Source organism: Salvelinus fontinalis, chromosome 4 (assembly GCF_029448725.1).
Source record: "Salvelinus fontinalis isolate EN_2023a chromosome 4, ASM2944872v1, whole genome shotgun sequence".
Lineage (NCBI taxonomy): Eukaryota > Metazoa > Chordata > Actinopteri > Salmoniformes > Salmonidae > Salvelinus > Salvelinus fontinalis.
Genome location: NC_074668.1, coordinates 56190244 through 56214860, shown reverse-complemented (window position 1 = coordinate 56214860; position 24617 = coordinate 56190244). Strand labels below are relative to the sequence as shown.

Genomic DNA, 24617 nt, shown 5'->3' with positions numbered 1-24617 from the left:
GCCATTCTTAAAGGCAAAACTTCTCCTGTTCCCTCAAGTTGGATGGGTTCCGCTGGTGTACAGCAATCTTTAAGTCATACCACAGATTCTCAATTGGATTGAAGTCTGGGCTTTGACTAGGCCATTCCAAGACATTTAAATGCTTCCCCTTAAACCACTCGAGTTTTGCTTTAGCAGTATGCTTTGGGTCATTGTCCTGTTGGAAGGTGAACCTCTGTCTCAGTCTCAAATCTCTGGAAGACTGAAACAGGTTTCCCTCAAGAATTTCCCTGTATTTAGCTCAATCCATCATTCCTTTTAATTCTCACCAGTTTCCCAGTCCCTGCCGATGGAAAAACATCCCCACAGCATGATTTTGCCACCACCATGCTTCACTGGGGGGGATGGTGTTCTCGGGAGATGAGAGGTGTTGGGTTTGTGCACGACATAGCATTTTCCTTGATGGCCAAAAAGCTCAATTTTAGTCTCATCTGACCAAAGTGCCTTCTTCCATATGTTTGGGGAGTCTCCCACATGCCTTTTGGCTAACACCAAACGTGTTTCCGTATTTTTTCTTTAGGCAATGGCTCTTTTTGGCCACTCTTCCATAAAACGCAGCTCTGTGGAGTGTACTGCTTAAAGTTGTCCTATGGACAGATACTCCAATCTCCGCTGTGGAACTTTGCAGCTCCTTTAGTGTTATCTTTGGTCTCTTTGTTGCCTCTCTGATTAATGCCCTCCTTGCCTGGTCCGTGAGTTTTGGGCGGCCCTCTCTTGGCAGGTTTGTTCTGGTGCCATATTCTTTCCATTCTTTAATAATGGATTTAATAGTGCTCCGTGGAATGTTCAAAGTTTTGGATATTTTTTTTATAACCCAACCCTGATCTGTACTTCTCCACAACTTTGTTCCTGACCTGTTTGGAGAGCCCCTTGGTCTTCATGGTGCGCTTGCTTGGTGGTGCCCCTTACTTAGTGGTGTTGCAAACTCTGGGGCCTTTCAGAACAGGTGTATATATACTGAGATCCTGTGACAGATCATGTGACACTTAGATTGCACACAGGTGGACTTTTTTAAAACTAATTATGTGACTTCTGAAGGTATTTGGTTGCACCGTATCTTATTTAGGGGCATCATAGCAAAGAGGGTGAATACATATGCATATAATTTCACTTCAACAGTTTGGACTATTTTTTGTATGTCCATTACATGAAATTCAAATAAAAATCTATTTAAATTACAGTTTGTAATGCAACAAAATAGGAAAAATGCCAAGGGGAATGAATACTTTTGCAAGGCACTGTATGTGATTAAAATGAGAGCCCGACCGATTAGGGCTGTTACGATCTTGGAATTTGAGGTTACGGTAATTGGCCAGGCCAATGTACGTGGTCACCGACATAACTGTTCAGGGGGGTCAAAAAAAGACAATTCTGTTCGTACACTTGTTTACATGGAAATGCATCTTAATAAAAACCTACTTGAAACAAACCATTATTATTCGTTATTATCGTAGCATTTCATTATTGTTATTATTCCTCAACAAATTAAGAAATGCCAGGTTGGAGAGGATCTGTCGCGTTTTTGTATTGACGCAACATTAATGGAGTCAAAATAAAAATATAAGCCTACCTGTTGGCTTTTCTGCATACGTTTTTAAATACTGGTCCTATTTCGACGCACAAAACCATTCAAAAGAAGTTTATTTCCACTTTCCCCGAAACATTTGCATAACGTCACAAACCATGCTGAGGTCATTCGATATCAGTGGCATTAACACATTTTCTTCGGAGAGAGGACATCTTAATGAAATAATGTAGCCTAAGCTACTGAAAAGAGGCATTTGATTCTTATTAAAGAGATGGAGTCCAGACAGGCTACTTTAGGAAACCTTCTGAATGGACATGTAGGCCTATAGAGAGAATCAGCAATCTCAGACACGCAGAACGCTGTAAAAGCACCCGTTAATCAAAGCCACCAGTGTATGTCAGACACACAAGAAAATATTTTTCCTGAAAATGTTTTTAAAAACCTAGGCCTACCTTTTCAAGAAAGTAGGCTTTAAGATAATGAATTTACAATGAAAGTATGAAGTATTATAATTTGTGCATTCGGAAAGTATTCAGACCCCTTCCCTTTTTCCACATTTTGTTACAGCCTTATTCGGAAATTGATGAGGGAAAATAATTTAATCAATCTACACACAATACCACATAATGACAAAGCGAAAACAGTCTTTTAGAAATTTTATTAAATGTTAAAAATAAATAAATAACGGAAATACCCTACCCTTTGCTATGAGACTCAAAATTGAGCTCAGGTGCATCCTGTTAACATTGATCATCCTTGAGATGTTTCTACAACATGATTGGAGTCCACCTGTGGTAAATTCAATTGATTGGATATGATTTGGAAAGGCACACACCTGTCTTTTTTAAGGTTCCACAGTTGACAGTGCATGTCAGAGCGAAAACCAGGCCGTGAGGTCGAAGGAATTTTATGTAGAGAACCTGATGGTCACTCTGACAGAGCTCCAGAGTTCCTCTGTGGAGATAGGAGAACATTCCAGAAGGACAACCATCTCTGCAGCACTCCACCAATCAGGCCTTTATGATAGTGGCCAGATGGAAGCACGCTTGAGAAACGGGATTCTCTGGTCAGATGAAACCAAGATTTAACTTTTTGCCTGACTGCCAAGCATCACGTCTGGAGGAAACCTGGCACCATACCTACAGTGAAGCATGGTGGTGGCAGCATCATGCTGTGGGGATGTTTTTCATTGGCAGGGACTTGAAGACTAGTCAGGATCGAAGGAAAGATGAATGGAGCAAAGTACAGAGAGATCCTTGATGAAAACCAGCTTCAGAGCGCTCAGGACCTCAGATTGGGACTAAGGTTCACCTTCCAACAGGACAATGACCCTAAGCACACAGCCAAGACAACGCAGGAGTGGCTTTGGTGCAAGTCTATGAATGTCCTTCAGTGGCCCAGAGCCTGGACTAGAATCCGATCGAACATCTCTGGAGAGACCTGAAAATAGCTGTGCAGCGACTCTCCACATCTAACCTGACAGAGCTTGAGAATATATGCATAGAAGAATGGGTGAAACTCCCCAAATACAGGTGTGCCAAGCTTGTAGCATCATACCCAAGAAGAATTGAGGCTGTAATTGCTGCCAAAGGTGCTTCAACAAAGTATTGAGTAAGGTGTCTGAAATACTTATGTAACTGTGATATTTCATTTTAATTTAAAAAAATAAATTTGCAAAAATATATAAACCTGTTTTTGCTTCGTCATTATGGGGTATTGTGTGTGTGTGTGTGTGTGTGTGTGTAGATTGATGAGGGAAAAAAATGTATTTAATCAATTTTAGAATAAGGCTGTAATTGGGTCTGAATACTTTCCAAATGCACTGTATTTAGCAGATTGTGTTGAGTGAAAAAAATCTAAACTTGTTTCTCACAAGTGTAGCAGGTTTTGAACTCTGCTAACAACGTTTCCACTCTGAAAATGAGAACGGTAAATTACTGTTATTAATACATGGATTAACATAAATGAATGTAACCAGATGACCGGGATAAACAGTAAATTGCGTGTTTTACAAATGGTAGGCTACCACATGGGCGTTCATAGGCTACTATTCTACTTTGCAGGGATAGGAGGGCGGCAATTTTTGTTGTCGTCTCGCCTACAACAGCATATCTGTCAGGACTGGACCTGATCAGCGTTGATTAGTCTATAAAATAAGAAAAGATTCCGTATGAAATTGTACCATGCCATCTTGTAGAGGATTGGCGCATTGTCCATTTGACAGTTAGTTCATTATAGGCTTCAGAGCCTGAACAACCTTGTCGACTGCTGTTGTATAATTAATGAATAGTCAGACACATCCAACCTTTTTTAAAAGATAGATTTAATTGTTTACAAGTAAGCAATCAAAACGAGCCACCCATCAACTCCACACATCAACAAATAAAATGTTATTGCAGTGCCATGGCCTATAGCATTCTACACCCCTGCGCGATTAGCTGCTCGAGCGTCAAAGGAAAGTTGGAAAGAGGAGGAGATGTAGAAAGTGTAATAAACAAAGTTAGCAAACATTCCTGCTATTAGGTAAAGTTTATCTACATGAAAATAAAGTGAATAAAATACTAGAATGAATTTAAGCCTAATTAAACAATTATTTTCATGACAGTCTCCGTCCACTGTCAGTTACATGGTTATTCAATTACTGTCACAGCCTTATGACCGATATGCTATTTTGGGTCTGATTCCGATTTTTTGTTTTTTTGGGGGGGGGGGGGGGGGGGCAAAACTTACAGATACCGATATGTATGCCGAAATACTAAAAAGTTGCCGGAAAATTAAAAAGTTACATTTTTCGACCTTGAAGTCTCATAAATTGCCATCCAAAATAACAAATATCCATTAACTATGCTTCTTCCAATGTTGATTTCATACGTTGTGACAATAATGACACATCATGATAATGGTTCAGATAAGCATTAGATTCCCTTTTTCCATCCTATTTATTGAATATCGGTTATCGGCCGATAGCAATATAAGCTTTAAAAGGCCAAAATTTAACGATTTTTAATGTGTGTGAACCAAAATATTGGTTGGGCTCTCATTATAATTGTTGCTGTTTGCCAGACAGAAATCTCTCTCTCGTTCGCTCATATGTTTAAATTAGAAAACAGGACGAGTTAAGTTACCACAGTCATTGCCTTTGAAAAATGGGAGATTCTTGATAGATTACAACTCATAATTATTGCAGTGTATTATTCTATTATACAGATAATCCTACTGAATTGTCTGATTAGTCGAGTGTTGCATTGAGAGCTAGACTGTTGTTGTGTAATTCTTCAACCAGCTGCACTGAAAGCCATGCTCACGGATAGGAATACTTTAGGGACTGCACCCTGATGGAGATTTGAACCCTGAACCATATATATTAAAAAATATATATTATTAATATTTTTTAAATATTTGACCCCCTTTTCTCACCAATTTCGTGGTAACCAATTGTTAGTAATTACTATCTTGTCTCATCGCTACAACTCCCGTACGGGCTCGGGAGCGACGAAGGTCGAAAGCCATGCGTCCTCCGACACACAACCCAACCAAGCCGCACTGCTTCTTAACACAGCGCGCCTCCAACCCGGAAGCCAGCCGCACCAATGTGTCGGAGGAAACACCTTGCACCTAGCTACCTTGGTTAGCGCGCACTGCGCCCGGCCCTCCACAGGAGTCGCTGGTGTGCGATGAGACAAGGATGTCCCTACCGGCCAAACCCTCCCTAACCCGGACGACGCTAGGCCAATTGTGCGTCGCCCCACGGACCTCCCGGTTGCGGCCGGCTGCGACAGAGCCTGGGCGCGAAACCAGAGTCTCTGGTGGCACAGCTAGCGCTGCGATGCAGTGCCCTAGACCACTGCGCCACCAGGGCGGCCATATTGGGTTTTAAAGGAATGTTCCACTCAAACTACAATCGAACCGTACTGTTGGCTGGTCTAGTTGTAGTGCTGTCCTGGTTGTAGTGATGCCGCCCCCAGACCACATTTGTCCCTGGGTGCAGCGATTCCCAGCCCCCCGTTCCTCCACTCACATTCTCTGCTTTATCCCTCTCATCGATCTCCCCATCTACATTACTATCCTAATTGTGTCAATAAAACGTTAAAATACCTTAATACTCAGTGGTCTGTCTGTAGAAGCAAACCATTTTTGTGAACAGGGTGGTGTACCTAATAAACTGACTAATGAGTGTCTGTAACATTCAATTTTTTTCACTGTAGGACATTGGGGGAATCAACTACGTTTTATTTACAAGGAGCACGTGTGTACCTAATTTGAAAAAATGTAGGCGCACACAAAGAAATTTAGACGCACAATTAAAAATACGAGGTAATTAAGCTAGAATCATTGGGCTCACTGTAGTGCCCTGTACCCCCGGGGGAGTTGTGGCATAATCCTGCTACTCCGATACAGATGGATTTAAGGTGATGAGACGTGTGTATTTAACCCACGGGGGGGGGGGGATTAACACCACAAGCAACCAGATGAATGGCTCTCTCTATGTCCGTCTCTCTTTCTCTAACATGTACATACACACACACTCTTGCTCTCTTTCTTTTAGTCATATCTCTTTCTACCTCTCAACGCCCCTCCCCCCCCCCCCCCCCCCCCCGTCCTGACATTGTCCTCTAAATTACCCCAATAATGAGATTACAGTGTTTCCCTCTCCTGAAAGGAGGGAGAAGAAGGGAGGTAGAGAGGGGGGATAGAGAGAACGTTAGAGAGTGATTCTGGGAGGACGCGATAGCGAGCGAGAGAGGGAGCGGAAGATAAGGATCAGCGCTGCAGAAATGCACTCTTGGGCCGTGAGTAATTGTTCTGTCCCCAGTAACATTAGCTGTCACGATAATGGAATATGCACAGAGATTGATACCCTGGGTTGCCGGTCAGAAAAGGAAGGATCATTTAAACCGGGTGCACTCTCGTAGTCACCACATCAGTATGGACTCGCATGTATTGTGTATACACACACGTCATCTGTACACACGTGCTCTGGACACACACACACACACACACACACACACACACACACACACACACACACACACACACACACACACACACACACAGAGGTCAGGTTGGGTGTTTGTTATCACATAATCTGTGTGAATGGCCATAGGGGAGGAACAATTATGTTCTACTTACCCAAAATAGCTTGGCTTTTGACCAATGTTAGAGTAGTAGGTTGGTTATATGTCGGAACAAATTCACTGTTTGTTGTGCCTCAACTACAGGGACTTTTTGTTTTTATACTTGAGAGATAGCCCACTTGATTAATAAGAATAGCTCACCCTTTAAATTCCTAACCGTAGAATATTACACAAAAGCTGTGTGTTGTTGGGAGACAATAGTACAGCTATTGATTTGTTACCACGATTACAACTATTCTATTCTGGAGTTGAATGCGTGTGTAAAAGTACAACTCATGTTGAGTAGAACACTGTGCCTGATCCATGGTTTTGGCCTATTTGCTGAAAGCATCACTCCAACAGTTTGTTATTTAACATTTAATTTGTTCTTTTGGGATTTAAGGTTCTGAATGTACTGTTTAATTTATCTCTGGCTGTAATTTTGGACTATCGCATATTGTCTTGTTTCATTATTGCAATGAAAATGTTTTGAACAGGAAAGATGACACATTTTTTCTTTACCGTCTCGTTTCCTCTCAGGTCGAACCAGCTGCAGGACAGGGTCACTCTGATAAAGGGCAGGATAGAGGAGGTCAAACTGCCCGTTGAGAAGGTGGACATCATCATCTCAGAATGGATGGTCAGTGCACTGTTCACGCTCATTATTTTAGTTTATTTTAATTACAGGTTGTGGTAAAAAAAAAGTGATGGACATTCCAAAGATAATGTGATCTTTTTCGGAAGATTTCCTGAATCAGCTTGAATTGAAATGGAAATGCCGCAAACCCTGACAAATTATATTGTTATTCTAACTGCTCTGAACAATATCTCAACATACAGTATGGAAACCTCCCCTACAGTAGTAACAGCAGTGACTATTTTAAACATGGCATGTATAGAATTAGCCCCGGCTATGTCCCCTCCTAAATAGTTAACCAGGGAAGCAGAGATCTTTGGTGTCGCTCTGAGCACTGATGCCCATTCATCAGCCAGGTCCTCGCCGGCGAAACGGACGAAGGGGTTGAAAGTTGAACACTCCGCTGAAGTCATCCTTAATTCATGAGCAGGCCGTATCTGTCCTCACTCACGTCCCGCCCCAGCTTTCCCCGAACCCCCGGGTCAGACGGAGCATTGCGGTTTGCTCGGGCACGGAATCTCACGCCGTTACCAGGGGAAATATAAATTCACAGTGTGACGCGAATCTCTAATGACACCGGCTCACCGAACGCTAATAAATATGAGAATCCTCCTGTCACTTCTCATCACCGCAGCGACTGTGGACATTTCTCAAAGAGTGCAGGGCCCAAAACGCTGCCCTAGGATCTGCCTGTGTAAAGTGGAGAAATGACAGCCCTTGCAGAGTCGTAAATTCATTGAGTCTGCGTTAGACCTTATTGGCGGTAAGTTGAAGTAAGTCTGAGTCCTGACAGCAAGAGACTGATGTATCCTCATGTCTTACAGCGGTTTAGACCCAACAAGGTCTGTCTTCAAGTTGTCATCAATGGATTTTAATCAGAATACCAGTCCTTTATAGATGTGATCTGATGCAAGTGTTTACCAACAGAGCGATAGAAATCACTTATTTTAATACCTCAAATTTGTTCGTGCCATCATGACTTTGATTGATCTATAGGCTATCAATATTACTAACTTAACAATTTATCATATTAGCCAATCACCAGTGTGCAGCACTGTACATCTGAACACATACCTGGTTGTGAGGCTTTACTTTGATGACCTTGTGTAGTTGCTTTACTCGTAGACGAGAGTGATTTTGGCAGAACCTAGGGCTATGCTGATCCCCATGCCAAGGTGTCGTGCTGTAATACATCATTAAACTGGCCCCTTATGCCCCCCAGACCTGTCCAGCACACAGAGGATACACACACACACACACCACACACCACACACAAACACAGAGAGAAGTCCAACACATACTCACAAGTACACGCACGCACACACACACACACACACACACACCCGAAGAGCACAGGGGCGGACAGAGGAGAGCAGTGCCAGCCAAGTACCCCGAGCCTCCTAATGCTTTCAACAGGGGACAGGGAATATGGGTCATACCTCTGCCAACCAGCCAAAGGGGTGCTATGGTTACACAGGAGAAACATCACTAAAATTAGACACTTCTAGAGAACATGACTGCTTCCTTTCACTCTTGAAGTGATAGGAGAATATTAAAGGCACAGTTTAATTCAGTTTGATTTGGAGTACTTTTTTTAACATATTAGCCATGCCGTGGAAAATATATTTTATCTCTGAGATAATCACATTTGGTCAACAAAGGCAAAGAAAGCCTCCTTTATGTTCAGAGAACATTTGTCATATGCTACTTCTCGTAGTGTGTGATTTGAAAATATTGGCCCTAGGTGAATCCTACTCAGTAATACACACACTACAAGTTAACTGGGTGATGTAAAGTGATCCATCCAGTAAGGTCTCTCTACCCCGAGGGAGAAGTGACAAGTTCCATCAGAAAATGTCCGAACTTCTGGCCGTCTCCCACTTTGACTAGACGATAGTGGATCACTCGGGCTGGTGATTAATGGGGGTGAGGTGGAGGGGGGGGTTCATTTTGTGAGACAAGTCGCCTGTCTACCTAGCCAGGGTGTTGTTTGAGAGATGGCCTTTAGCCGTGCCACTGTTGCTTCATAACTCAAAGCATTGATCTGTTCCTCTCTCTGTTCCTCTCTTCCTTCTCTCTATTTTTGGGTTGTGTCCTAAATGGCACTCCATTTCATATATAGTGCACTACTTTTGACCAGGGGCCACGGGGCTTTGATCAGAAGTAGTTTGCAATGTAGGGCGTAAGGTTCCATTAGGGATGAAGCCAGAGATGAGAGACTTCTGACTGGGGGGAGGAGGGGTTGAATTACTGAGAAGCTAAATAAAGATTGTTACCTAGAGATCAATCAGGTCTGATGGGTCTAGGTGACTGTTTTCTGATGGGAGGAGGGGGGAGGACTCTCATGAGTGAAGTTGGCTTTAGAATCAGTTTTGTGGCCTTGATCCCCCTGGCTTTAGGTGTAGTGAAATTGTGCTGGAGAGAAACTTTCGGGGCTGAAGTTTTTATATTGAAATCCACATCTAGGTCTCTTCAATGTGAGCGCGAAGCTTAATTCCATTGGTTGGCCTAGGTCACTGGGAAGTGAGTAGCAAATGACGGTGAAAAGGAAATGAAGCAGGGTAAGCTTGACTTGGAAAGGCTTTCAGAAAATGACATTTTGTCTCCGGGAGGCGGTAGGTAATTGAATTGAGGAAAACACACTTTTCATAACTTATCAAGCAAAAAGAAGACGTGAAGGACTTTGGCTTAACGTTTGTGGTATGTAGAGTTGACGGTATTTTTTTATCCTATTTTACGAGGATTTGTTTTGAGGTGGGCAAAGTTTTCCTAGACGTCCATTTTGGAGGGCACCAGGGTTTGTTTGGGGAGAGTTCAACACGTGGGCACACACACACACACACACACACACACACACACACTGACTGTGTGCGGTAGATCTGTGGAGCCAAATGAATGGCAGCCTCCTCTCTAGCCTCATTATCAGTAATAGGAGTCTCACCTGCCCAAGTAGAGGACAGCAGTAATCAGTCATACTGTCACCCAGTCGGACTGACTGTCACTCACGCACACATGCATAGGCACATACACACATGGTGACACATACACACTCACAGAGACAAACACTTGAAAACGCCAACATAGGCACATTCACACACATGCTGAACCTTTTTTTGAAGGTTTTCAAATCAAGCTTTATTTATACAGAACATTTCAGACATGGAATGCAACACAATGCGCTTCACAGGAAAAACAAATAAAAAAACGATAAATGAAAAGCTGAAATGTTTATTACAGAACAAACATAAGATAAAAATGACAAAACTGAACAACTAAAAAGCACCCTAAGGAAAAGCAAAGCTAAAAAAGGCGTTTTAAGATATTTGAAATTTGTCCACAAAATACTTTCTCTACCTCCAAGGCAACACTTAGTGTAGGTGTGATACCATGTGACCTAGCAGGACCTTTCTCTTACTCTCTTAACTCTGAACAAAAAAGGAGAGAAAAGGACCACCATCTCCAGCAGGCCGGCCACAGGCCCTGGACCTTTGCCTTCAATGGCCAGAACTGGTAACTGATAAATTAGGGGGAAAGTGTATTTTAGAGAATAGTACCTGTAATACCACCCTGCATACCACTGCTGGCTTGCTTCTGAAGCTAAGCAGGGTTGGTCCTGGTCAGTCCCTGGATGGGAGACCAGATGCTGCTGGAGGTGGTGTTGGAGGGCCAGTAGGAGGCACTCTTTCCTCTGGTCTAAAAAAAATATCCCAATGCCCCAGGGCAGTGATTGGGGACACTGCCCTGTGTAGGGTGCCGTCTTTCGGATGGGACGTTAAACGGGTGTCCTGACTCTCTGAGGTCATTAAAGATCCCATGGCACTTATCGTAAGAGTAGGGGTGTTAACCCCGGTGTCCTGGCTAAATTCCCAATCTGGCCCTCAAACCATCATGGTCACCTAATAATCCCCAGTTTACAATTGGCTCATTCATCCCCCTCCTCTCCCCTGTAACTACTCCCCAGGTCGTTGCTGCAAATGAGAACGTGTTCTCAGTCAACTTACCTGGTAAAATAACGGTAAAATAAATAAAATAAAATAAATAAAAATCCAGTACAGAAATTGGGACAGAAATGCCCATGCATTAAACAGGATCAGAAGAAGAATTAGTCTTAGAAGGAAATATATATACAACAAGCAAAGTGATCATGCTGTTTTTATGTGGCTGCTCTTTGCGTGTGATCAGGGGTGTGTTCATTCCGCCGATTCTGTTCAAAAACGTTTCTTAAATGGAAGCAAACAGAACAAAACAGGGATAAACATAACTGAATTTGTCTAATAGAAGTTGCAACTGTTGGACTTATGAATACATCCTAGATCAGCTAGACACAGGCAAGAGTGTACAAGGCAGTATTGAATGTGTCACTGTCTGTCACCTCGATTACTCAAAATTCGCTCGACCTGTGCAACTACGCTGTAAACATTCATAGGCTAGGTTGTTGGGACCTCTTGATGGGTACAGAGAAAAGTAGAGTATCATTCAGTAGCCTATCGATGTTACATTGAGCTGGGGGAATGGAATATGAATGACAGTCATCCAATATGCTGTAATAGAAATAAGGCCATGCTCGTAAAACAAATAATCATCCTCCCTAATCATAAACGGCACACTGAAATATTGTATTTTAGCTATACATGTTGGCAATAGTAACTACAAGCTTTAAAATTATGCCCACCTGACCTAGATTGCGATTTATAATGGACCGTTTTTGGATTGTGTAAACAACAACAATAGTGTAAAGGCAGAGATGCAGGGCTGGGTTCCAAACAAAACAACTACAATTGTGCTTTCTGTAGTTCCTCAACAACACCGCTAGGAGAGCTAAAAAACTAAAACTTAGAGTTGAAGACTCATCTTTGAGTCATAAAAGTGCATTGAAATGACTTAGGAACTGTGCACAATTTGGAGAGGTGTGTGGCTACTTGGAAACACCAGTTAGAGCTCTCACTCAAACCCTTGTCATTTTTTTGTCTCATATTGCACCTACCCCAAATTTTCCACAAATATTCTTGTCATGTTACTGTATGTATCCAGAGTATTTTCAGATGTTCTTATCGACAAATGCGGAAAAGTATGTGTTATTTGGATTCAGTCTTGTCAGGTGAATTGTTGTCTTCGTCTTTAGTCTAATAATTTCCCCATAATCTCCAAACTGTTCCCTTTTAATTGCTACCACAGTTATGCAAATGGTTTCCATATTTCTCCTGTCAGAAACATTTAAATGTATCCCTATCCATATAGGTCAATTCCCACGAGTGTAAGGGGTTAACGGCATTAGTTAATCGCGATTAGTCGCAACGAATTTGCTCAAATATGTCCGTAAAGAAAGAGTTTTCCATTGATAATGCAGTGCGTTGAGTTAGGGTTTGATTGTAAGGGACGGGAACACGACATTTTGTTTTGATAGTGTTTTCACCATAAACAACACAAAAGTAACTAACTGTAACTAACTGCTAGCTAGTTATGCTCCCAGTGTTCAAGTAGGCCTACTCCCTCTTATCGATGTTCTGGAAGTTTTACATTTGCGCACAGCACACAATCTCTCTTTCTCACACAAACACACACACTGTTAAAGCTTCAGGCATTCTAAATGAGTATGTCTAGGGATAAAGAATACTGGCTCTAAACAACAACAAGATTATGGCTACCCTTAAGATTTGCTTTATTATATTGTGTTAACTTTACACAATAAATTCATATTTTATGGTTGAATGTAATTGTCTCTTGTAAAATTTACTTAACTCGTTTGAACTTGATGTGCACCAGATTCATTCTTGTAGAAATTAAGTGACCAAATTTAGTTTGTTGAAAGAGTTTATCTTTTTGGGGGGCAGAGGTCGTTAGAATAATACCCAGCCTGCTTTGCAAGCGTACATTTACATTTTGGTAATTTAGCAGACACTTATCAAGAGCGACTTCAGTCAGTGCGTTCAACTACGGTAGATAAACAACCACATGTAAAACATTTATGTAACCGTTACTGAGAATGCTGTTGTAGTTTAACTGGTCTGTTGGTTAGTTCACTGTACCTTAAGCCCTGCTGATTTAGGAGCTGGCTGAGAAGCTCATTGATGAGTAAGAGGCATATGGGAGCATAAAGCTCCCTACTGAATTATTCACTATATACACCATTAATTGGAAATACAACTTTCAAATGTAAAAAATAAAGAGATTTTTTTGTAGTTAGGATGAATGCAACTTAAAGAGCGAGAACTGACACAATTGATTAATTTGGGAGGTACTTGTTCTAATTGAGTGGAAACACATATTTTTTATTTATCCTTCATTTTGACATGGAATACATTTTGAGACCTAGGTCTCTTTTCCAAATGCACCCTGTATAATAAAATATAAAACACATTAAACACAAAATATAGTCTGAACAAAAATATAAATGCAACGATTTCAACGATTTTACTGAGTTACAGTTCATATAAGGAAATCAGTCAGTTAAAATAAATTCATTATGCTCTAACCTATGGATTTCACATGACTAGGTAGGGGCACAGCCATGTGTGGGCCTGGGAGGGGATAGGCCCACCCACTGGGGAGCCAGGCCCAGCCAATCAGAATGATTCCCCCCCCCCATAAAAGGGCTTTATATACAGTGCATTCGGAAAGTACTCAGACCTCTTGACTTTTTCCACATTTTGTTACGTTACAGCCTTATTCTAAAATGGATTAAATTGGTCACTCTGACTACAGAGTTTCTCTGTGGAGATGGGAGAACCTTCCAGAAGGACAACCGTCTCTGCAACACTCCACAAATCAGACCTTTATTGTAGAAATGGCAGACGGAAGTCACTCCTCAGTAAAAGGCACATGACATCCCGCTTGGAGTTTACCAAAAGTCTCCTAAAGGACAGACCATGAAAAACAAGATTCTCTGGTCTGACTAAACCAAGATTGAACTCTTTGGCCTGAATGCGTCACGTCTGGAGGAAACCTGGCACCATCCCTACAATGAAGCATGATGGTGGCAGCGCCATGTTGTGGGAATGTTTTTCAGTGGCAGGGGACTTGGAGACTAGTCGGGATCGAGGGAAAGATAAACAGAGTAAAGTACAGAGAGATCCTTGATGAAAACCTGCTCCAGAGTGCTTAGGACCTCAGGCTGGGGCGATGGCTCACCTTCCAACATGACAACAACCCTAAGCACACAGCCAAGACAACGCAGTAGTGGCTCTGGGACAAGTCTCAATGTCCTTGAGTGGCCCAGCCAGAGCCCGGACTTGAACCCGATCTAACATCTCTGGAGAGACCTGAAAATAGTTGTGCAGCGACGCTCCCCATCCAACCTGACAGAGCTTCAAAGGATCTGCAGAGATGAAGTGGAGAAACTCCCCTTCAGCCAAGCTTGTACCGTCATACCCAGGAAGGCTATAATCGCTGCCAAAGGTGCTTCAACAAAGTGCTGAGTAAAGGGTCTGAATATTTATGTAAATTGCAAGTATGACCGCAGAAGTTAATCACGAAGTTGACCAAATTATGAGAGATTTTACTTCTGGGTTAATAGAGATTATTCAACGATAAACTTTCAAAATGTTTTGCAAAGGAAAATGAGCATTTCTCCTTAGACAAATACAGGTAGTCCCTCCCTGTTTCAAATGAACACATTGACCTTGTCCAGTGTTTAAGGCATCATGAAATCATTAGATTATCAGGTGCTTTGTAGTCCAATGGTCAACCCACTGTCCAAAAACTGGGACTCCATTGAAGGTTGTGGGTCTTCCAGCAGGACAACGACCCCAAACACACATCAAAAACCACCCAGGAATGGTTAAGACTGATCTGGAGTGGCCAGCAAGGAGTCCACATCTGAATCACATCCAAAACCTATGGCATGATCTGAAAACAACAGTTGGTGGAGGCCTCCCCTCAAATATTGACGAATTAGAGCAGTTTGCTGCTGAAAAGTGGGCCAAATTGTCAGTAGAAAGGTGCAGCAAGCTCATTGATTGCAACACATTTATACTGAAATGAACAACCACAGAAAAGCACTAAGCTTATTTCTTTCAAATTGTGTGTACAAATTAGTTTACATCCCTGTTATTGAGCATTTCTCCTTTACCAAGATAATCCATCCACCTGACAGGTGTGGCATATCAAAAAGTGGACTAAACAGCATGATCATTACACAGGTGCACCTTGTGCTGGGGACAATTAAAGGCCACTCTAGACTGTGCAGTTTTGTCACACAACACAATGCCACAAATGTCTCATGTTTTGAGGGAGCGTGCAATTGTCAAGCTGACTGCAGGAATGTCCAATAGAGCTGTTGCCAGATAATTTAATGTTTATTTCTCTACCATAAGCTGCCTCGAATGTTGTTTTTAGAGAATTTGGCAGTACATCCAACCAGCCTCACAACCACAGACCACGTGTAACCACGCCAGCCTTTACATTCGGCGTATTCACCTGTGGGATCGTCTGTGCTCAGACACCCAGTCAGCTGATGAAACTGTGAGTTTGCACAACCAAAGAATTTCTGCACAAACTGTCAGAAACCGTCTCAGGGAAGCTCATCTGTGTGCTCGTCGTCCTCACCAGGGTCTTGACCTGACTGCAGTTTGGTGTCGTAACCGACTTTAGTGGGAAAATCCTCACCTTCGATGGCCACTGGCATACTGGAGAAGTGTGCTCTTCACCAATGAATCCCGGCGAGATCCTGAGGCCCATTGTCGTGCCATTCATCCGCCGACATCACCTCATGTTTCAGCATGATAATGCACGGCCCCATGTTGCAAAGGATCTGTACACAATTCCTGGAAGCTGAAAATGTCCTGCATACTCACCAGACATGTCACCCATTGAGCATGTTAGGCATGCTCTGGATTGACGTGTACGACATCGTGTTCCAGTTCCTGTCAATATCCAGCAACTTTGCACAGCCATTGAAGAGTGGGACAACATTCCTCAGGCCACAATCAACAGTCTGATCAACTCTATGCGATGGAGATGTGTTGCCCTGCATGAGGCAAATTGTGATCACACCAGATACTGACTGGTTTTCTAATCCACACCAATTTTTTTGAAAGTATCTGTGCCCACCATAGATTAGGGTCTAATTAATTTATTTCATTTGACTGATTTCCTTATTTGTACTGTAACTCAGTAAAATGTTTGCAATTGTTGCATGTTTTGTTTATATATTTGTTCAGTGTAGTTAAGATACGAGATGTGAGTATTCCCCTCACACACCCCCAGTGCAGTGACGTGGAGATGGATCCTGTGTTTTGCTAATAAACAGTGTGTGTGTGTATGAGAAGGGCGTAGCCGGGTCGGATTGTGAGTCACGCTGTCAGGCTTGAAGGGATCGTCCCAAAGCATTATGGGAGAAAAAGGAAGGCGTAACTCTCCTTCCGGACGTTTCGCTTCCTCTGCGACTCTTCCCCTCCCTCTCCTTCAGGTGAGGCAGTGTCCCGTGAAATTGGGCTCTAAATAACGAGGTCGGGATACATTGCGAGAGCGTTTTAACAACGACCGGGGTTCTGAGAAAAGGACAGACCAGGACTAATACAGTCAGTAGATATGGACTTTGGTTCTGGAGTGGAAAATAACGGGTTACTGTTGGGCAAAGGGGGACCAATGTAGACCCTAACGCTACTTTGAATTCGGAGGCAATCATCTTTTCAGTTCATCCATGGGCCATGAGATGGGGGCGATTGTAGTTTGTCTCCCTCCCTTTCTTATCTTCTCTCCTCTTTCTGCTGAAAGGTTGTCTTCATTTGAATAATCAACTGTGATTTATTATGGAGCTGGCCGAAGCCATCTCGTTTGCTCTCTCTCTCTCCCTTTCTCTGCGCCTCTACTACACCTCTCCTCATCTTCCTCTTTTCCTTCTCTCAAAGAGGTTCTGGCCCTAGCCCATTTCCTGAGCTCCTACCCTTTTGGTATGCACATATCTGAAAGGACTGGATTGGTGTAAGCAATATGGGGATTGCTCCACTTTGCCCTCCCTGAGGCCATATTGCTTTCATCTATCTAAGTCTTTACTGTGTGAAGATATGAATGAAAGCAATATGGCCTCATGGAGGGCAAGGGTGAGTTACACCAATATTATTTACAGCAAAGGGCAACAGTAAAGGATCTAGGGGTTGAGGTGGAACCGAGCCAAAAGAGGAGGAGTTAGGCCTATAGGAAGGGTTGCAGGCTGGCTTGGTAAAAAAGCCATTTGTCAGGATGAAGCCAACAAGATGTAATAATGGAATAATACCCGGGCTAATGTGCTATGTAGTGGAGCTGAACACAGGGCCACGCCAGGGTCAGACCTTCCCCTTGACAGAGGGGCTTCTGAAGGCAGGGGACGTGGAGAGTGCTCCACGACGGGTGTGGGAAGGAAAGAGGGTCATAAAATTACAATTAGTAACCCCCTCCCACTCTTCATAAATATGTTGATTTCTTATATTTTTGGTTGGTTATTTTCTGCCTTGAAATATTTTGTCGAGGGTTGCCATGGTGCTGTAATGGCAGCATAGTCTGAGAGCTCCTGTACATATTGTACATATTTAGTTGACTAAACATTATTCTAAACATTATTATTAGGTGTTCATGCAAAGTAATGCACTGCTCTAGATTTCTTACGTACTCATTTATTATCTGATTGAAATTGTTGCATCTTTCATTTATATTTTTGTTCAGTGTAGTTCAGATAAGAGGTGTGCTGGTATCAGTAGTATTCCCCTCACACACCCCGAGTGCAGCGACATGGATAGATGGCAGCATTCACACAAAACTGAAAGCGTGAACCACCGCATTTAAGTAGGTAACTGGTAATATGGTTGAATACAAACTGTAGTTATTCCATCCGTAAGGCAATCAAACAGGCAAAATGTCAGTATAGAGACCTAGTGGAGTCGCAATTCATCGGCTCAGACACAATACACATGTGGGAGGGACTACAGACAATCACGGATTACAAAGGGAAAAACAGCCACGTCGCGGATACCGACGTCTTGCTTCCGGAAAAGCTAAACACCTTCTTTGCCCGCTTTGAGGATAACGCAGTGCCACCGACGCGGCCCGCTACCATGGACTGTCGGCTCTCCTTCTCCGTGGACGACGTGATTAACACATTTTAAGCATGTTAACCCTCGCAAGGCTGCCGGCCCAGACAGCATCCTTAGCCGCATCCTCAGAGCATGCGCAGACCAGCTTGCTGGAGTGTTTATGGACATATTCAATCTCTCCCTATCCCAGTCTGCTGTCCCCACTTGATCCACCATTGTTCCTGTACCCAAGAAAGCAAAGGTAACTGAACTAATAGACTATCGCCCCGTAAGCACTCACTTCTGTCAGCATGAAGTGCTTTGCTTACCACCCAAATAGATCCACAGACGATGCAATTACCATCGCACTGCACACTGCCCTATCCCATCTGGACAAGAGGAATACTTATGTAAGAATGCTGTTCATTGGCTATAGCTCAGTGTTCCTCACCATAGTGCTCTCCAAGCTCATCATTAAGCTTGAGGCCCTGGGTCTGAATCCCACCCTGTGCAACTGGGTCCTGGATTTCCTGACGTAATGTCCCCCAGGTGGTGAAGGTAGGAAACAGCCTCCACTTCGCTGATCCTCAACACAGGGGCCCCGCGCCGCCTTCATCAAATTTGCAGCCGACACAACAGGCCTGATTACCAACAATGACGAGACAACCTACAGAGAGGAGGTGAGGGCACTGGGAGTGTGGTGCCAGGTAAATAACTTTTGACTCAATGTCGACAAAACAAAGGAGCTGATCATGGAAACAGAAGGTGGAAAGCTTCAAGTTCCTCGGCGTACACATCACTGACGATCTGAAATGGTCCAGCCACACAGGCAGTGTGGTGAAGAAGGCACAATAGCGCCTCTTCAACCTTTGGAGGCTGAAGAAATTTGGCTTGTCACGTAAAACCCTCACAAACTTTTACAGATGCACTATTGAGAGCATCCTGTCGGGCTGTATCAACACCTGGTATGGCAACTACACCATCCGCAACTGCAGGGCTCTCCAGAAGGTGGTGCGGTCTGCCCAACACATCATCAGGGGCAAATTACCTGCCCTCCAGGACACCTACAGCACCCGATGTCACAGGAAGGCCAAAAAGATCATCAAGGACAACAACCACCTGAGCCACTGCCTGTTCATCCCGCTATCATCCAGAAGGCGAGGTCAGTACAGGTGAATCAAAGCTGGGACCGAGAGACATAAACTGTTTTTCAATCTCAAGGCCATTAGACTGCTAAATAGCCATCACTAGCCGGCTACCACCCGGTTACTCAATCCTGCACCTTAGAGGCTGCTGCCCTATATTCATAGAGATGGAATCACTGGCCACTTTAATTATGGTTACATACTGCTTTACTCATCTCATATGTATGTACTGTATTCTATTCTGTATTTTAGTCAATGCCACTCTGAAATTGCTTGTCCTAATATTTATATTTCTTAATTCCGTTATTTTACTTTTCGATTTGTGTGTATTGTTGTGAATTGTTAGATACTGTTGCATTTTGCTACACCCGCAATAACATCTGCTAAATCTGTGTATGTGACAAATAAAATTAGATTTCACATGACTGACCAAAGTCTGTGGAATATAGACAAAATGTTATTCTGCCTAATTTACAAGAAGGCATTCAACTCTTAAGTCTCCTTGGTACAAATCATTAAAATTCCTTGTTACGAGGCGTATCTTTTCAGAACCGAGTACTGCATTTACAAACGCATGGATTGCTTCACATTTATAAACGAACCCGTCTCTGGCAGGCCATTTGAGTTCTCTTTAGTTCCCTCTGCTCTGTTCATGGTATCTGATGCTTCTCTCTTTCGGTCCAGTGTATATACACTGAGTATACAAAGCATTAAGAGGAAGCTCTGTCCATGGCATAGACTGACCAGGTGAAAGCTATGGTACCTTATTGATGTACCTGTTAACTCCACTTCATTCAGTGTCGACGGAAGGGGAGGAGATAACAATATTAGGAAGGCGTTCCTAATGTTTGGTATACTCGGTGTGTGTTGGAGAAGATCAAGTCAGTGTGGTGTATTAGCAATGAAAGTCAACTGGTGGTTTTAATAGAATCACACGACTGAAACCATTTATATTTCTCACTACTGTCAGTCTATTGCTTGTTATGTGTTGGCATGTGAGTTCCAATCACGTCAATAGTTTCATATTTATTTTGAGATCTGTGACACACACGACCATTCTGATGACAATATTTGAAAAATGGCTTGACAGAAGTAACATGCATCAAAATCTTTGTGAACATTTTAGGATGTGGAACTGGTCTAAGTCTTAATGGGAATAACGGATCTTTTGTCGCTCTTACTCTAATCTCTATTACTTGGCATTCAGCTGATCAACTGCTCACCATGAAAACAAAAAAGCATCATTAGCTAATACAACGAAGGAAGAACAGTTATTGTAGCTACTCTAGCCTATCTAACGTTAACGTTAGCATCTTTGTCAGCAAAAACAAACTAGCTTGCAAGCTAGCTAACTAGCCAAAATGGGAAGCTAACCTGCATTTTCTTTTAAAACAATGTTTATTACAGTTAAATAACGTTAGTAGCTAACTAATAATAAGAGCTTCATACCTGGATGCGGAGTGATGCGGTACAATTTCTGTAACCATTTCCATGTCTTGATTTGGCGTAAAATGTCCTCTTAACAAAACACCCCCAGAGTTTTCAAAATGCTTCAGGTCTTTTCTTTGCATTTTCCTTTTCTCATGCAGATGGACGCCTACACTACCCTCTTAACCCAAACAAAATATTGTGACCAAAACTAACCACAGATGGTGATGACCTGACGTTAAACACCAGCGCCATATATTAAGTAAACTCTATCCACCTTTGCCCAAACCTGATAGTAATTGGTCACATTTTTATTATATTAAGTTATTTAAATCTCACCTCGAATTTCAATTGCAGTTGCTTGCTCGACTATATTTTCCCATGTTTAAAATCACCAGAGCGAAATATAATTCAAGACGTGACGAGATCATATGAAATAGACAATCAAATCTTTATTGATCCATTATACAGAGACAACGGAAACGTGTTAGAATGTACTGTCACAGTACCCATCCCCACCACACAATTACTCACATTACAGTCTGGGAGCAGCACAGGGTCAACTCTGGAGTTAAATGCCTTGCTCAAGGGCACATCGGTAGTAGGTGGCACCTGAGATATTGACAGCAACCCTCCGATGCGTGTCTCCCTGACCATTGTATTGTACTGATCTGTCCTCTCTCTCTTCCAGGGTTACTTCCTGCTGTTTGAGTCAATGCTGGATTCGGTTCTCTATGCCAGAGACCTCTACCTGGCCGGGGGGGGCTCAGGTGAGTCACGCGCACACACTCTGTACCTTACTTAATTTTTCCCCTTGGGAAAAATGTGTTGCACTATCATGTACACTTTTTTAAAATATGCATTTAAGAAAAGGACAAGAACGATACAAACGGACAATAAAATAACGATGCACATTTATGATGGTTCTATACAGCCCGCTGGTCTTAGTGATTGACTAGAGACATTATCCCAAGCTACTAAGGAGGAATATCACATCAAATGATTGTCAGTCAAAAGTGATTGAATTCATATAGAACGACCCTATACCCTACTGTATATGTACAGTATATACAGTAAGAAGACTCCCTCCTCCAAAAAAAAAAAACAACAACATAAACACTTGATATGCTAGATCAGGTTTTTTACGGTCTCTCTCTGTTGCCCTATCTATTGTGGTTGATGATATTGTGGGTGGAGCTTAAAATGGCATTAGACGTTGCATGATCGTCATGTGACCTCAATGACTGAGCAGAGCTATCAGGCAGCTTGTTTTTCTTTTATGGACACACATGGACAGGGATGCAAACACATGCATGGACACGCGTACACACCCACACACCACACCGCACGCACTTCAGTATTGTTCCACTGGTCCACCGAATGCCCCCTGTAGGAAGTGCAGTAGAAGGCAGTAGCCATCCAATGCCAGTTCAGTGTGGTTTTATATGTACATTTACAACCTTTTATTGTGTGTACCTGTCTCCAGAGCCTTATCTCCGGCCGTGCATGCCACTTTGCATTTTACTGTGTATCGATTTAAATTAGGAAAAGGGTGAAAAGTGGAGCAACGGGAGTGATAAATTATAGGAGAAATCACTTGTGGCAGACTTCACTGCTTTATTTTTTACTAAAGCGCAAAACCACTGCAGTTGATGCATTGCAAAGTTCTATTCTCTTATTTATGGTTTTCTTTGATGTGTGTGTGTGTGTGTGTGTGTGTGTGTGTGTGTGTGTGTGTGTGTGTGTGTGTGTGTGTGTGTGTGTGTGTGTGTGTGTGTGTGTGTGTAAGCACACTAGAGCAGGGACGATAAATCGAAAATTAGACACCAACATTGTCTTTGTCTTACCGAAGCAACTTTTCTTACGTCACATCATTTGTTTTTCTTCCTCTCGATTTGCGTACCGAACGAGCAATGCTGAAAGTATTCTCTTGTGGACAGAAACACATAACATAACTGGTACTGTAGCGTAGCATCTGTCAACAGACTGTGGGACGCGACGACTACCGAGGAACTTTGTTCCGGTGCGCAGATTTTTCATGACTGACCATCACGGACAAATCACGATTAAAGAGTCAAAAATAAATCGGATCATTCTGGATCCTATTTGAACAGGTTGCAAAATATAAGTCATGCATTCTCTGAACATGTTATGAAATAGCTAACTTATTTTTTTAACCATACCATCTCAGTTGTCTTACTTCTTAAAGGCACTGGAAAAAGGTAGTCCAGAACCCTGCCGCTAATGGAAATTAACTGTGCATTAAAAGTGAAACAAATCATTGTATTTATCGTTATCAAGCAAAAAAAAATTGAGAATAGTTTTTGTCCATATCGCCTAGTGTGTACACACGATGACAGATGGTACACAGTACAGTATTTCACAGCTTTTCTGCCTGTGTGTTTTTGTGATTTTTACCGCATGTGTGTAGCCCATGCCGGCATGTGCACGCACTGGTGTGTGTGAGAGAGCATATGGATATTCAGGGTCAGCTGCTGTCTGTCACTGGCCAGGCTTAATGATTTGTGACAAACAGGGCCTGGCACAGGAGTAGTTCTGAAACACTGCCTTTTACTGCAGAAAGGTCACACACCTGGCGAGGGAGAGAGGGGAGGGGGGGGGGGGCAGGAAGATAAAATGGTGGGGAGAAGTGAGTGCAGACTAGAGAGAGAGAAGGAAAGAGATTAAGATGAGGGTAGAAATTGAGAAAATGAGAGGTCAGAGAGAGGGATGGAATGAGATGAAGAGGAAAGAGGGGGCAGAGCCAGATGAGGGGAGCAGACGACAAAGAGAAAGAATGAGGGATAAAGAGTATAGGTAAGATACTGAATCCCCACCTTCTCTGATTTCTCTTGGTTGGAAGTCATTATTTGTCAAGCATTCTCTAATTTTGGGGGTGTCTTATTTCACTATAACTCACTGATGGGCATGTGTGCCTTCATGCGTGTTATTTCTCTATCTCCTGTGCTGCGGTGTGTGTGTTTTTATATTAGTGTGTTTCAGAAGTTCCCTCATTCTACCCAGCACATTAACCTCCTCTTCATCCTTAAATGTGTCCCCATTCACCAGAGTCGTCCAGCGTCAAGGGATAAGGGATTTTTTTTTTGTCCGTCCACCCCCCCACCCCCCCACTCCCCAAACGGGCTGTGAGCAGCGAGTCGAGAAGGACACAGATGTCAAAACCATGAATCTGGGGATGCCTGTGTACCCCCCCTGACTCGTTCTCTTTCTCTCTCTCTCTCTTTCTCTCCGTCTACAGTACAGCATCCCTCCTCCCTTGCATTTTTCCTATTTTCTTCTCTCCCGCCCCTTTCTCTTTTTCTTTCCCCCCTTTCTTTTTCAGGCCTGTTCCACTCCTGCCCAATCAGCATCCCCCTCCTCTCACCTGGCCCTTATAATTACTCACTTGCAACCAGTAATCAGGGGGAAATTAAGTGACGAATCTGTCGTCGTGGGTGGTGGTGTGAGTGGCAGGTGTCACCGTGGCTGAAGAGCCAATCAGAGGAGCCCGTGGGACACTCATCACATAGCTGTCACCATCCATTCAGTCTTCCTGTTTCTGACACAACACAACTAATGTTATCACAACAGAACTAGCCTACTTGTAAGTCTAGCTAACATTAGTGAACAAATTAAAATTACACTTACACTTGTTTACTTGACTTTTATACTCTCTAAATTGACTCTTTCAAATAATTGACTCTGGCAAGTTTGCCACCGACAAACTGCAGTAGGGAAGTC

General features: G+C 42.8%; 1 protein-coding gene across 1 annotated transcript in view; it reads left to right on the top strand.

Annotated features, from left to right (window-relative positions):
• prmt3 (protein arginine methyltransferase 3) overlaps positions 1–24617 on the top strand; it is a 107761-nt gene that overhangs the window by 17062 nt on the left and 66082 nt on the right. Inside the window, exons 10-11 of the mRNA XM_055920620.1 lie at positions 7222–7321; positions 21568–21646. Coding sequence (XP_055776595.1) covers positions 7222–7321; positions 21568–21646 — 179 coding nt within the window. The remainder of the gene's footprint in view (positions 1–7221; positions 7322–21567; positions 21647–24617) is intronic.